The 12,198-nt window shown below is 64.8% G+C and overlaps 1 protein-coding gene across 1 annotated transcript; it reads right to left on the reverse strand.

Moving 5' to 3' along the window:
- Positions 1-1,636: 1,636 nt before the first annotated feature.
- Positions 1,637-11,359, reverse strand: LOC126638164 (aquaporin-2-like). Its single transcript, XM_050311809.1, has 4 exons — positions 10,994-11,359; positions 7,504-7,668; positions 6,052-6,132; positions 1,637-1,852 (listed from the first exon to the last, which is right to left on the reverse strand). Exons 1-4 carry the CDS (start codon positions 11,357-11,359, stop codon positions 1,637-1,639), a joined length of 828 nt encoding a protein of 275 aa, XP_050167766.1.
- Positions 11,360-12,198: the final 839 nt, after the last annotated feature.

Consider the following 12,198-nt stretch of genomic DNA (forward strand, 5'->3'; position numbering starts at 1 on the left):
GTGACCTCTTATCCTGTCCTGGGTGGGCTTCGAGACCCCCCATCCTGTCCCGGGTGGAGCTTTGTGACCCTCTGTCCTGTCCTGGGTGGGCTTCGAGACCCTCAGTCCTGTCCTGAGTGGGCTCCGTGACCCCCCGTCCTGTCCTGGGTGGGCTCCGTGACCCCCCGTCCCGTCCCGAGTGGAGCTTTGTGACCCCCCGTCCCGTCCTGAGTGGGTTCCGAGACCCTCCCTCCTGTCCCGAGTGGAGCTTTGTGACCCCTTATCCTGCCTCGGGTGGAACTTCGTGACCCCCCATCCTGTCCCGGGTGGGCTTCGAGACCTCTTATCCTGTCCTGAGTGGGCTTCGAGACCCTCAGTCCTGTCCTGGGTGGAGCTTCGTGACCCCCCGTCCTGCCCTGGGTGGAGCTTCGTGACCCTCCCTTCTGTCCCGGGTGGAGTGGGTTTCGAGACCCTCCCTCCTGCCCCGGGTGGGGGGGGCTCCGTGACCCCCCATCCTGTCCTGAGTGGAGCTTTGTGACCCCCCGTCCTGTCCTGAGTGGGCTCCGTGACCCCCGTCCTGCCTCGGGTGGAGTTTCGTGACCCCCCGTCCTGTCCCGAGTGGAGCTTCGTGACCCTCTGTCCTGTCCTGGGTGGAGCTTCGTGATCCCCCGTCCTGTCCTGAGTGGGCTTCGAGACCTCTTATCCTGTCCCGGGTGGAGCTTTGTGACCCCCCCGTCCTGTCCCGAGTGGAGCTTCGTGACCCCCCGTCCTGTCCTGGGTGGGCTCCGTGACCCTCAGTCCTGTCCCGGGTGGAGCTTCGTGACCCCCCGTCCTGTCCCGGGTGGGCTTCGAGACCCTCCCTCCTGTCCCAGGTGGAGCTTCGTGACCCCCCGTCCTGTCCCGGGTGGGGCTCCGTGACCCCCCGTCCTGTCCCAGATGGGCTTCGAGATCCCCCGTCCTGTCCCGGGTGGGCTTCGAGACCTCTTATCCTGTCCCGAGTGGAGCTTCGTGACCCCCCGTCCTGTCCCGGGTGGAGCTTCGTGACCCTCCCTTCTGTCCCGGGTGGAGCTTCGTGACCCTCCCTCCTGTCCCGAGTGGAGCTTTGTGACCCCCGTCCTGTCCTGGGTGGGCTCCGAGACCTCTTATCCTGTCCCGGGTGGAGCTTCGAGACCCCCCGTCCTGTCCTGGGTGGGCTCTGAGACCTCTTATCCTGTCCCGGGTGGAGCTTTGTGACCCCCCGTCCTGTCCCGAGTGGAGCTTTGTGACCCCCCGTCCTGCCCCGGGTGGAGCTTCGTGACCCCCCCGTCCTGTCCCGAGTGGAACTTCGTGACCCCCCGTCCTGTCCTGGGTGGGCTCCGAGACCCCTCATCCTGCCCCGGGTGGAGCTTTGTGACCCTCAGTCCTGTCCCGAGTGGGGGGACGGGGGGACACGGGGAAGGAGCCCCCCCAGGGCAATCCCGGTGGGTGCGTGGGTGTCGTGTCCCCCCCTCCTCCACTTCTCGGGTGGTGTCTGCGCCTCCCCGTGGGATGAAAAACGAAGTGGAGGGGAGAGGGAGAGAGGGAGAGAGAGGTGGGTGGGAAAAAGCTCCGGCTGCTCTCCCGGCCCCACGGGGGAGCTGTGGGAGTGCGTGGGGTGGGTGGGGTGCGTGGGTTTGGGTTACACTTTCTCGGACATCCCCCTGGGCAGGGAGTGCGGCGAGTGCAGCTCCACCGACTGCCGCCGCCGGGCCTCTCGCTCGGCCCACTCGTGATCGGGGCCGCGGCCCCACAGGACGGCCAAGCGCTCCTGCAGCGTCCGGGGCTGCGGGGACAGCACCAAGTTGTAGAGCAGCGAGGCCACAGCCGCGCCGAGCAGCGGCCCCACCCAGAGCACCTGTGGGGGGCACGGTGTGAGGGAGCCGGCCGGGACCCTCCCGGGGGTGGGAGGGTGGGGATCATCCCGAGAGCCCCCGGGGTCCCGGAGGGAGAAGGACCCGGCCGGGACCCCTCCCGGGGTGGGAGAGTGGGGGGACCATCCCCGGGGCTCCCGGAGGGAGAAGGACCAGGTCGGCACCCCTCCCGGGGGTGGGAGGGTGGTGGGACCATCCCCGGGGGTCCCGGAGGGAGCAGAACCCGGCCGGGACCCTTTCTGGGGTGGGAGTGTGGTGGGACCATCCTCGGAGGGAGCAGGACCCGGCCGGGACCCCTCCTGAGAGGTGGGAGGGCTTGGGATCATCCCCGGAGCGCCCCGGGGGTCCCGGAGGGAGCAGAAACCAGGTGGGACCCCTCCCGGGGCTGGGAGGGTGGGGGGACCATCCCCGGGGGTCCCGGAGGGAGAAGGACCCGGCCGGGACCCCTCCTGAGAGGTGGGAGGGCTTGGGATCATCCCCGGAGCGCCCCGGGGGTCCCGGAGGGAGTAGAACGCGGCTGGGAACCCTCCCGGGGGTGGGAGGGTGGTGGGACCATCTCCGGGGGTCCCGGAGGGAGAAGGACCCGGCCGAGACCCCTCCTGGATGTGGGAGGGTGGTGGGACCATCTCCGGGGGTCCCGGAGGGAGAAGGACCCGGCCGAGACCCCTCCTGGATGTGGGAGGAGTGGGGGGACCATCCCCGGAGGGAGCAGGACCCAACCGGGACCCTTTCTGGGGGTGGGAGGGTGGGGGACAACCCCGGGGTCCCGGAGGGAGTAGAACCCGGCTGGGACCCTCCCGGGGGTGGGAGGGTGGGGGACCATCCTAGGAGGAGCAGGACCCGATCGGGACCCCTCCCGGAGCTGGGAGGGTGGGGATCATCCCAGAGCCCCAGGGGGTCCCGGAGGGAAGAAGGACCAGTCGAGACCCGTCCCGGGGGTGGGAGGGTGGAGGGACCATCCCCGGGGGTCCCGGAGGAGAAGGACCCGGCCAGGACCCCTCCCGGGGGCGGGGGAGGGTGGGGACCATCCCGGAGCCCCAGGGGATCCCGGAGGGAGCAGGACCCGACCGGGACCCTTTCTGGGGGTGGGAGAGTGGGGGGACCATCTCTGGGGGTCCCGGAGGGAGTAGAACCCATGTGGGACCCCTCCTGGATGTGGGAGGGTGGTGGGAGGCTATCCTGGGGGTCACGAGGGGAGCAGACCCCGGCCGGGACCCCTCCCAGGGGTGGGAGGGTGGTGAGATCATCCCCGGGGGTCCCGGAGGGAGCAGGACCCGGCCGGGACCTCTCTGGGAGTGGGAGGGTGGGGGGACCATCCTAGGAGGAGCAGGACCCGACCAGGACTCCTCTCGGGAGTGGGAGGGTGGGGGACAACCCCAGGGGTCCCGGGGGTCCTGGAGGAGCAGGACCCGGCTGGGACCCTCCCGGGGGTGGGAGGGTGGGGACCATCCCCGGAACGCCCCAGGGGGTCCCGGAGGGAGAAGGACACGGCCGGGACCCTTTCTGGGGGTGGGAGGGTGGTGGGACCATCTCCGGGGGTCCCGGAGGGAGTAGAACCCGACCAGGACCCCTACCGGGGATGGGAGGATGGGGGGACCATCCCCGGGGGTCCCGGAGGGAGAAGGACCCGGCCGGGACCCCTCCCGGGGGTGGGAGGGTGGGGGGACCATCCCCAGAGCCCCCAGGGGATCCTGGAGGGAGCAGGACCCGGTCGGGACCCCTCCCGGGGATGGGAGGGTTGTGGGGGACCATCCCCGGAGAGCCCCGGGGGTCCCGGAGGGAGAAGGACCGGGCCGGGACCCTTTCTGGGGGTGGGAGAGTGGGGGGACCATCCCTGGAGCCCCCCGGGGGTCCCGGAGGGAGCAGGACCCGGCCGGGACCCCTCCCGGCGTTGGGAGGGTGGTGGGACCATCCCCGGAGCCCCCCGGGGGTCCCGGAGGGAGCAGGACCCGGCCGGGACCCCTCCTGAGAGGTGGGAGGGTGAGGGGACAACCCCCGGAGCGCCCCAGGGGTCCCGGAGGGAGCAGAACCCGGCCGGGACCCCTCCCGGGACTGGGAGGATGGGGGGACCATCCCCAGAGGGAGCAGGACCCGGCCAGGACCCCTCCTGAGAGGTGGGAGGGCTTGGGACCATCCCCGGAGCCCCCCGGGGGTCCCGGAGGGAGCAGAACCAGGCTGGGACCCCTCCTGGGACTGGGAGGGTGAGGGGACCATCCCTGGAGCCCCCCGGGGGTCCTGGAGGGAGTAGAACCCGGCTGGGACCCCTCCTGGATGTGGGAGGGTGGTGGGACCATCCCCGGAATCCGGCCAGGACCCCTCCCGGGGATGGGGAGGGTGGGGGGACCATCCCTGGAGCCCCCCGGGGGTCCCGGAGGGAGAAGGACCCGGCCGGGACCCTCTCTGGGGGTGGGAGGGTGGGGACCATCCCCGGAGGGAGCTGGACCCGACCAGGACTCCTCGGGAGTGGGAGGGTGGGGGACAACCCCCAGGGGTCCCAGGGGTCCTGGAGGGAGCAGGACCCGGCTGGGACCCCTCGGGAGTGGGAGGGTGGGGAGACCATCCTGGGGGGTCCCGGAGGAGCAGGACCCGACCGAGACCCCTCCTGGATGTGGGAGGGTGAGGGGACAACCCCCGGAGCGCCCCAGGGGTCCCGGAGGGAGCAGGACCCGGCCAGGACCCTTTCTGGGGGTGGGAGGGTGGGGGACCATCCCGGGGGTCCTGGAGGGAGCAGGACCCGGCCGGGACCCCTCCCGGGGATGGGAGAGTGGTGGGACCATCCCCGGAGCCCCCCGGGGGTCCCGGAGGGAGAAGGACCCGGCTGGGACTCCTCCTGAGAGGTGGAAGGGCTTAGGATCATCCCCGGGCGCCCCGGGGTCCCGGAGGAGCGGAACCCAGGTGGGACCCCTCCCGGGATGGGAGGGTGGTGGAAAAACCTCCAGAGCCCCCAGGGGTCCCGGAGGAGAAGGACACGGCCAGGACCCTTTCTGGGGTGGGAGGGTGGGGGACCATCCCCGGAGGGAGCAGACCCTGGCCGGACCCCCTCAGGGGTGGGGAGGTGGTGGGACCATCCCCGGGGTCCCGGAGAGGAGCAGAACCCGACCAGGACCCCTCCCGGGGATGGGAGGGTGAGGGGACCATCCCGGGGGTCCCGGAGGGAGAAGGACCCAGCCAGGACCCTCTCTGGGGGTGGGAGGGTGGGGGACCATCCTAGGAGGAGCAGGACCCGACCGGGACCCCGAGCAGGAGTGGGAGGGTGGTGGAAACCCCAGGCCCCAGGGGTCCCGGAGAGGACAGAACGGAGCCCTCAGCTCTGCTCTGGGGGGTCCTAGTTCTCAAACCACCCTCCCCTCTCTCCTCCCTCTCCGCGCATGCCCAGCCTGTCGGTGATGATGGGGACGCCCAGGATGTGCTGGGAGGGGGGGTTTGGGGTCCTCTGGGGGAGCTTCTTCCCAAGGGTTTGCACGGTGGGGGGACAGGGAGGAGGAGGAGGAGGAGGAGGAGGGAGAGAAGAAGAACAAGAGGAAGAGGAGGAAGAAGAGAAGGAGAAGGAAGAGGAAGAAGAAGAGGAGGAAGAAGAGAAGAGGAAGAAGAGGAGGAGGAAGAGGAGGAAGAAGAAGAGAAGGACGAAGAGGAGGAAGAGGAGGAGGAAAAGGAACAAGAGGAGGAGGAAAAGAGAAGGAAGAGGAGAAGGAGAAAGAGGAGGAGGAAGAGGAAGCACCACCTTGGGCTGGACCCCTCTGAGCTCATCCCCCCCGAGCCCCCCCACCCATCTCTGGCTCCAGCCGCGCTCCGTGCCCGTGGAAATCCCGGGATCTCCCGAGCCCCCCCAGGGCCCCTCCAATCCAATCCAAGCCCGGGACACCCCAACCATCCCCCCCCGTCCCTCCGGGCCTTCTCCCAAACCCTCCCGCAGCTCTCGGCGAGCCCCAACCCCGGGGAGCGATCCCATGGAAAAGGGGGCTCCTAAATCCCCCCTGGAAAGCTGGGAAAGACCCTGGCGAACACAACCGGCCGAGTCACTCGCGACAAACCCCACGCCCCGCTCCTGTCGCAACCCCGGGGGCGGCTCCTCCCTCTCCTTTTCCTGCTCTCCCATCCCTGCTCCAGCCGGGATTCCGCCGGGAGCTGGCTCCGAGGCTTTGGGGGTGGAATTTTGGGGGGTTTATCCCCCCCCAGTCCTTACCCAGTGGTCGCTGAAGTCGCCCGCGATGACGGCGGGGGCGAAGGAGCGCGCGGGGTTCATGGAGCAGCCGGTGTAGCGGATCTGCCGGGAGATCACCCAAAAAAAACCCCCTTTTTTGGGATTTACCCCAACCCTGGGATGTCTGGGTGTGATCCATCCCCCCCGCTCCTCCCTCCTCCGGCATTCCCAGCGCCGGGAATTCCTCCCGAGCCGACCCCACGGACCCCTTGGAGCGTAGGGATGGATCCCGATCCCGCCGGGAATTCCTTCCCTGGCCATCCCGGGACGCGGGAAGGTTGCAGATGGACGAGGTGGGGGGGTTTTAGTCCCGATCCCGGCGGGAATTCCCGCAGCGTCCATCCCAAAATTCCCAGGGCCTGAATTCCCGACACGGTCGCTCCCACGCGGGGAAAATCCCACCGGCCCCTGGAGCTTCCCCACGGCGCTCCAGAGGCGGCAGAGCCCAGAAAATCGAGGCTTTTCCCCCAGCCGAAATTCAGGCTTTTCGGCCCCAAAATTCAGGGTTTCGTGCCCCAAAATTAAGGGTTTCGTGCCCCAAAATTAAGGATTTCGTGCCCCAAAATTAAGGGTTTCGTGCCGGTTTTTCTCCCAGTTTTCTCCCAGTTTTCTCCCGCTTTTATCCCACTTTTTTTATCCCGGTTTATCCCCGTTTATCCCAGCTTTTCTCCCTGTTTATCCCGGTTTTTCTCCCGGTTTTATCCCAGTTTTTTTATCCCGGTTTATCCCAGTTTTCTCCCGGTTTTATCCCAGTTTTTTTTTATCCAGGTTTATCCCAGTTTTTAATCCCACATTTCTCCCAGTTTATCCCGGTTTTCTCTCCCAGTTTTTATCCCGCTTTTCTCCCGGTCTATCCCCTTTTTATCCCACTTTTTTATCCCGGTTTATCCCCGTTTATCCCAGCTTTTCTCCCAGTTTTTCGGTTTATCCTGTTATCCAGTTTCTCCAGTTTCTCCGGTTTTCTCCTGTTATCCCTTTATCCCACTTTTATCCTTTCTCCCAGTTTATCCCGGTTTTCTCTCCCAGTTTTATCCCTGTTTATCCCGGTTTCCTCTCCCGGTTTTTCTCCCGGTTTTCTCCCTGTTTATCCCCGCTTTATCCCACTTTTTTATCCCGTTTTATCCCCGTTTTATCCCAGTTTTTTATCCCGCTTTTCTCCCAGTTTATCCCGGTTTTCTCTCCCGATTTTCTCCCAGTCTATCCCGGTTTTATCCCACTTTTTTATCCCGTTTTATCCCACTTTTTTATCCTGTTTTATCTCCGTTTTATCCCGTTTTATCCCAGTTTTTTATCCCAGCTTTTCTCCCAGTTTTTTCTCCCGATTTTCTCCCAGTCTATCCCGGTTTTATCCACTTTTTTATCCCGTTTTCTCCCGTTTTTTTCTCCCGCTTTTCCCCCAGTTTATCCCGGTTTTTCCCACCCCGTTTCCCTCACCCCCAGCAGGTGCCCCGCGGCCACCGAGAGGCCGATGGAGATGGCGGGGGAGCCCACGCGGTCCTCGCGCCGCTCGTCCGTGGACGCCAAAACGCAGAGGACGAGCTGGAAGGTGAGGAAAAGCTCCACCGTCACCGCCTGCCCCGCCGACGTCTCGTTGTTCAGCTGCGGGAAAAAAAAATGGGAAAAAAAACCCACCAAAAAAATCGGGAATAACGCCCGAGAAATCCCAGGAATCCCAGAGCGCCGCGTGGAGGGGATTGGGAAAAAAATTCCCGCGGAAAATGGGATTTTTAGGGGGTTTTGTACCCTTGTGAGGGGTTTTTAATTGGGTTTTTTTCTCACTCTCGGGGGATTTTTTAATTGGATTTTTCTCCCCCGCTCTCAGGGAGTTTTGTTGGAGTTTTTTGGTTTTTTTTCCCCCTCCTTTCAGGAATTTTTTTGGGGTTTTCCTCGCTCTCAGGAAATTTTATTGCCAATTTTCTTGGGGGTATTATTTTCCCCACTCTCAGGGGATTTTATTGCCAATTTTTTTTTTTGGGTATTATTTTCCCCACTCTCAGGAAATTTCTCATGGATTTTCTCTCCCTCTCTCTCTCTCTCGTGAATTTTTTATTGGATTTTCCCCGATCTCAGGAATTTTTTATTGGATTTTTCTCTCCCTCTCAGGGAATTTTATTGGCGGTTTTTTGGGGTATTTTCCCTCCTCTGAGGAAGTTTTTTCTGGGCCGTGCCCACCTGGGTCGTTCCTCTCCTTCCTCCAAGCCCCTCCCCTCTCACCTTGGTGATGACCCCAAACCCCTCCAGACCCCTCCTCACTCCCCAAACCCCCTCCCACCCCTCCACTCTCACCTTGGTGATGGCCCCAAACCCCTTCCCCACTCCCCTCACCCTCCCCAAACCCCATCACCTCTCACCCTGTTGATGACCCCAAACCCCTTCCCACCCCTCAAACCCCATCCCCACTCCCCAAACCCTCTCTCCTGTCCCCACTCCCCTGTTGATGGCCCAAACCCCTCCCTACTCCCCAAACCCCATCCCCACTCCCTCACCCTCCCCAAACCCCTCCCCACTCCCCCTGTTGATGACCCCAAACCCCATCCCCCTCCTCAAACCCCTTCCCCACTCCCCAAACCCCTCTCCTGTCCCCACTCCCCCTGTTGATGACCCCACACCCCTTCCCTCTCCCCACTCACCCTGTTGATGACCCCAAACCCCTCCATACTCCCCAAACCCCATCCCCACTCCCCACTTACCCTCTTGGTGACCCCAAACCCTTCCCAAACCCCATCCCCACTCACCCTGTTGATGACCCCAAACCCCTTCCCCACTCCCCAAACCCTTCCCAAACCCCATCCCCACTCACCCTGTTGATGGCCCAAACCCCTTCCCACCCCTCTCACCCTCCCCAAACCCCTCCCCACTCCCCAAACCCTCCCAAACCCCGTCCCCACTCACCTTGTTGATGACCCCACACCCCTTCCCCTCTCCCCACTCACCCTGTTGATGACCCCAAACCCCGTCCCCAATCCCCAAACCCTTCCCAAACCCTGTCCCCACTCACCCTATTGACAGCCATGCCCCGGGCGGCCTCGGGGGGTGTCACCTGGTGCAGGATGGTGGCTCTGACCACCCCCAAACCCTTCCCAAAATCCATCCCCACTCACCCTGTTTACAGCCATGCCCCGGGTGGCCTCGGGGGGTGTCACCTGGTGCAGGATGGTGGCTCTGACCACCCCTAAACCCCGTTCCCACTCACCCTGGTGATGACCCCAAAATCCATCCCCACTCACCCTGGTGATGACCCCAAACCCCCTCCCCACTCACCCTGTTTACAGCCATGCCCCGGGCAGCCTCCGGGGGTGTCACCTGGTGCAGGATGGCGGCTCTGACCACCCCCAAACCCTTCCCAAAATCCATCCCCACTCACCCTATTGACGGCCATGCCCCGGGTGGCCTCGGGGGGTGTCACCTGGTGCAGGATGGTGGCCCCGGCCACCCCCCCAGGAGCTGGGTGGCCCAAACACCATCCCTGCTCACCCTGGTGATGACCCCAAACCCCTCCCCACTCCCCAAACCCCATCCCCACTCCCCACTTACCCTGTTGGTGACCCCAAACCCTCCCAAACCCCCTCCCCACTCACCCTGTTGATGACCCCAAACCCTTCCCAAACCCCTCTCCCCTGTCCCCACTCACCCTGTTCATGACCCCAAAATCCATTCCCACTCACCCTGTTGATGACCCCAAACCCCCTTCAAACCCTGTCCCCACTCCCCAAACCCTCCCAAACCCCGTCCCCACTCCCCCTGCTGATGACCCCAAACCCTCCCAAACCCCCTCCCCACTCACCCTATTGACAGCCATGCCCCGGGCAGCCTCGGGGGGTGTCACCTGGTGCAGGATGGTGGCTCTGACCACCCCTAAACCCTTCCCAAAATCCATCCCCACTCACCCTGTTGACAGCCATGCCCCGGGTGGCCTCGGGGGGTGTCACCTGGTGCAGGATGGTGGCTCTGACCACCCCCAAACCCTTCCCAAAATCCATCCCCACTCACCCTATTGACAGCCATGCCCCGGGTGGCCTCGGGGGGTGTCACCTGGTGCAGGATGGCGGCCCCAGCCCCCTCCAAACCCCTTTCCCCTGTCCCCACTCCCCCTGCTGATGACCCCAAACCCCCTCCCCACTCACCCTGTTGACAGCCATGCCCCGGGTGGCCTCGGGGGGTGTCACCTGGTGCAGGATGGTGGCTCTGACCACCCCCAAACCCTCTCCCTACTCCCCAAACCCCATCCCCACTCACCCTGTTGATGACCCCAAACCCCCTCCCCACTCCCCAAACCCTCCCAAACCCCCTCCCCACTCACCCTGTTTACAGCCATGCCCCGGGCGGCCTCAGGGGGTGTCACCTGGTGCAGGATGGTGGCTCTGGCCACCCTCAAGCCTCCCCACTCCCCAAACCCTTCCCAAACCCCTCCCCACTCCCCCAAACCCCGTCCCCACTCACCCTATTGACAGCCATGCCCCGGGCAGCCTCGGGGGGTGTCACCTGGTGCAGGATGGCGGCTCTGACCACCCCCAAACCCTTCCCAAAATCCATCCCCACTCACCCTATTGACAGCCATGCCCCGGGTGGTGTCGGGGGTGTCACCTGGTGCAGGATGGCGGCTCTGACCACCCCCAAACCCCTCTCCCCTGTCCCCACTCACCCTGTTGATGACCCCAAACCCCCTCCCCACTCACCCTATTGACAGCCATGCCCCGGGCAGCCTCGGGGGGTGTCACCTGGTGCAGGATGGTGGCTCTGACCACCCCCAAACCCTTCCCAAACCCCCTCCCCACTCACCCTATTGACAGCCATGCCCCGGGTGGCCTCGGGGGGTGTCACCTGGTGCAGGATGGTGGCTCTGACCACCCCCAAATCCATCTCCCCTGTCCCCACTCACCCTGTTGATGACCCCAAACCCTTCCCAAACCCCCTCCCCACTCACCCTGTTTACAGCCATGCCCCGGGCGGCCTCGGGGGGTGTCACCTGGTGCAGGATGGCGGCCCCGGCCACCCCCCCCAGGAGCTGGGCAGCCACGTAGGAGGCCGCCCTGAGCAGGGAGAGCTGCGAGCCCAGCAGGCAGCCCAGGGTCACGGCGGGGTTCAGGTGGGCGCCGCTGACGGGGCCCAGCGCCTGCACCAGCGTGCCGATGGCCAGCCCGAAGGCCAGGGCGACCTGCAGGGGGCTGGGGGTGGGCGCTGACGGCCAGGCCAGCGCCGAGCCCACCCCCAGCAGCACGAACACCAGCGTGGCCACGAACTCGGCCAGCACCGCCCGGCTGAAGGCGGCCGAGCGCAGCTCCCACAGCATCCCGGGAGAGGACAGGGGGGGATTTAGGGGGGGCTTTTGGGGTGTCCCGGGAGGAGGAGGGGGAGTTTAGGGTGAGGGGTGTCCTGGGAGGAGGAGGAGAGGGGATTTAAGGTGAGGGGTGTTCCAGGAGGGTGAGAGGGGATTTAGGGTGAGGAGGGACGGGAGGATTTAGGGTGAGGAGGGATGGGAGGATTTAGGGGTCTGTGTCCTGGGAGGGTGAGGAGAGGGGATTTAGGGTGAGGGGGGATTTAGGGTGAGGGGGGATTTAGGGTGAGGAGGGACAGTCAGATTTAGGGCTCTGTGTCCCGGGAGGGTGAGGACGGATGGGAGGATTTAGGGTGAGGAGGGATGGGAGGATTTAGGGCTCTGTGTCCTGGGAGGGTGAGGAGAGGGGATTTAGGGTGAGGGGTGTTCCAGGAGGGTGAGAGGGGATTTAGGGTGAGGGGGGATTGAGGGGAGGAGGGATGGGAGGATTTAGGGTGAGGAGGGACGGGAGGATTTAGGGTGAGGAGGGACGGGAGGATTTAGGGCTCGGGGTGTCTTGGGAGGAGGAGAGGGGGTTTAGGGTGAGGGGTGTCCCGGGAGAATGAGGGGGGATTTAGGGCTGGGGGTGTCCCGGGAGGGTGAGGAGGGATGGGAGGATTTAGGGCTCGGGGTGTTATGGGAGGAGGAGGAGAGGGGATTTAGAGTGAGGGGTGTCCCAGGAGGGTGAGGGGGGATTGAGGGGAGGAGGGATGGGAGGATTTAGGGTGAGGAGGGACAGTCAGATTTAGGGTTCTGTGTCCTGGGAGGGTGAGGAAGGGATGGCAGGTTTTAGGGCTCTGTGTCCTGGGAAGGTG

The sequence above is a fragment of the Myiozetetes cayanensis genome, unplaced genomic scaffold, assembly GCF_022539395.1.
Source record: "Myiozetetes cayanensis isolate MyiCay16 unplaced genomic scaffold, myiCay2020 scf169, whole genome shotgun sequence".
NCBI lineage: Eukaryota > Metazoa > Chordata > Aves > Passeriformes > Tyrannidae > Myiozetetes > Myiozetetes cayanensis.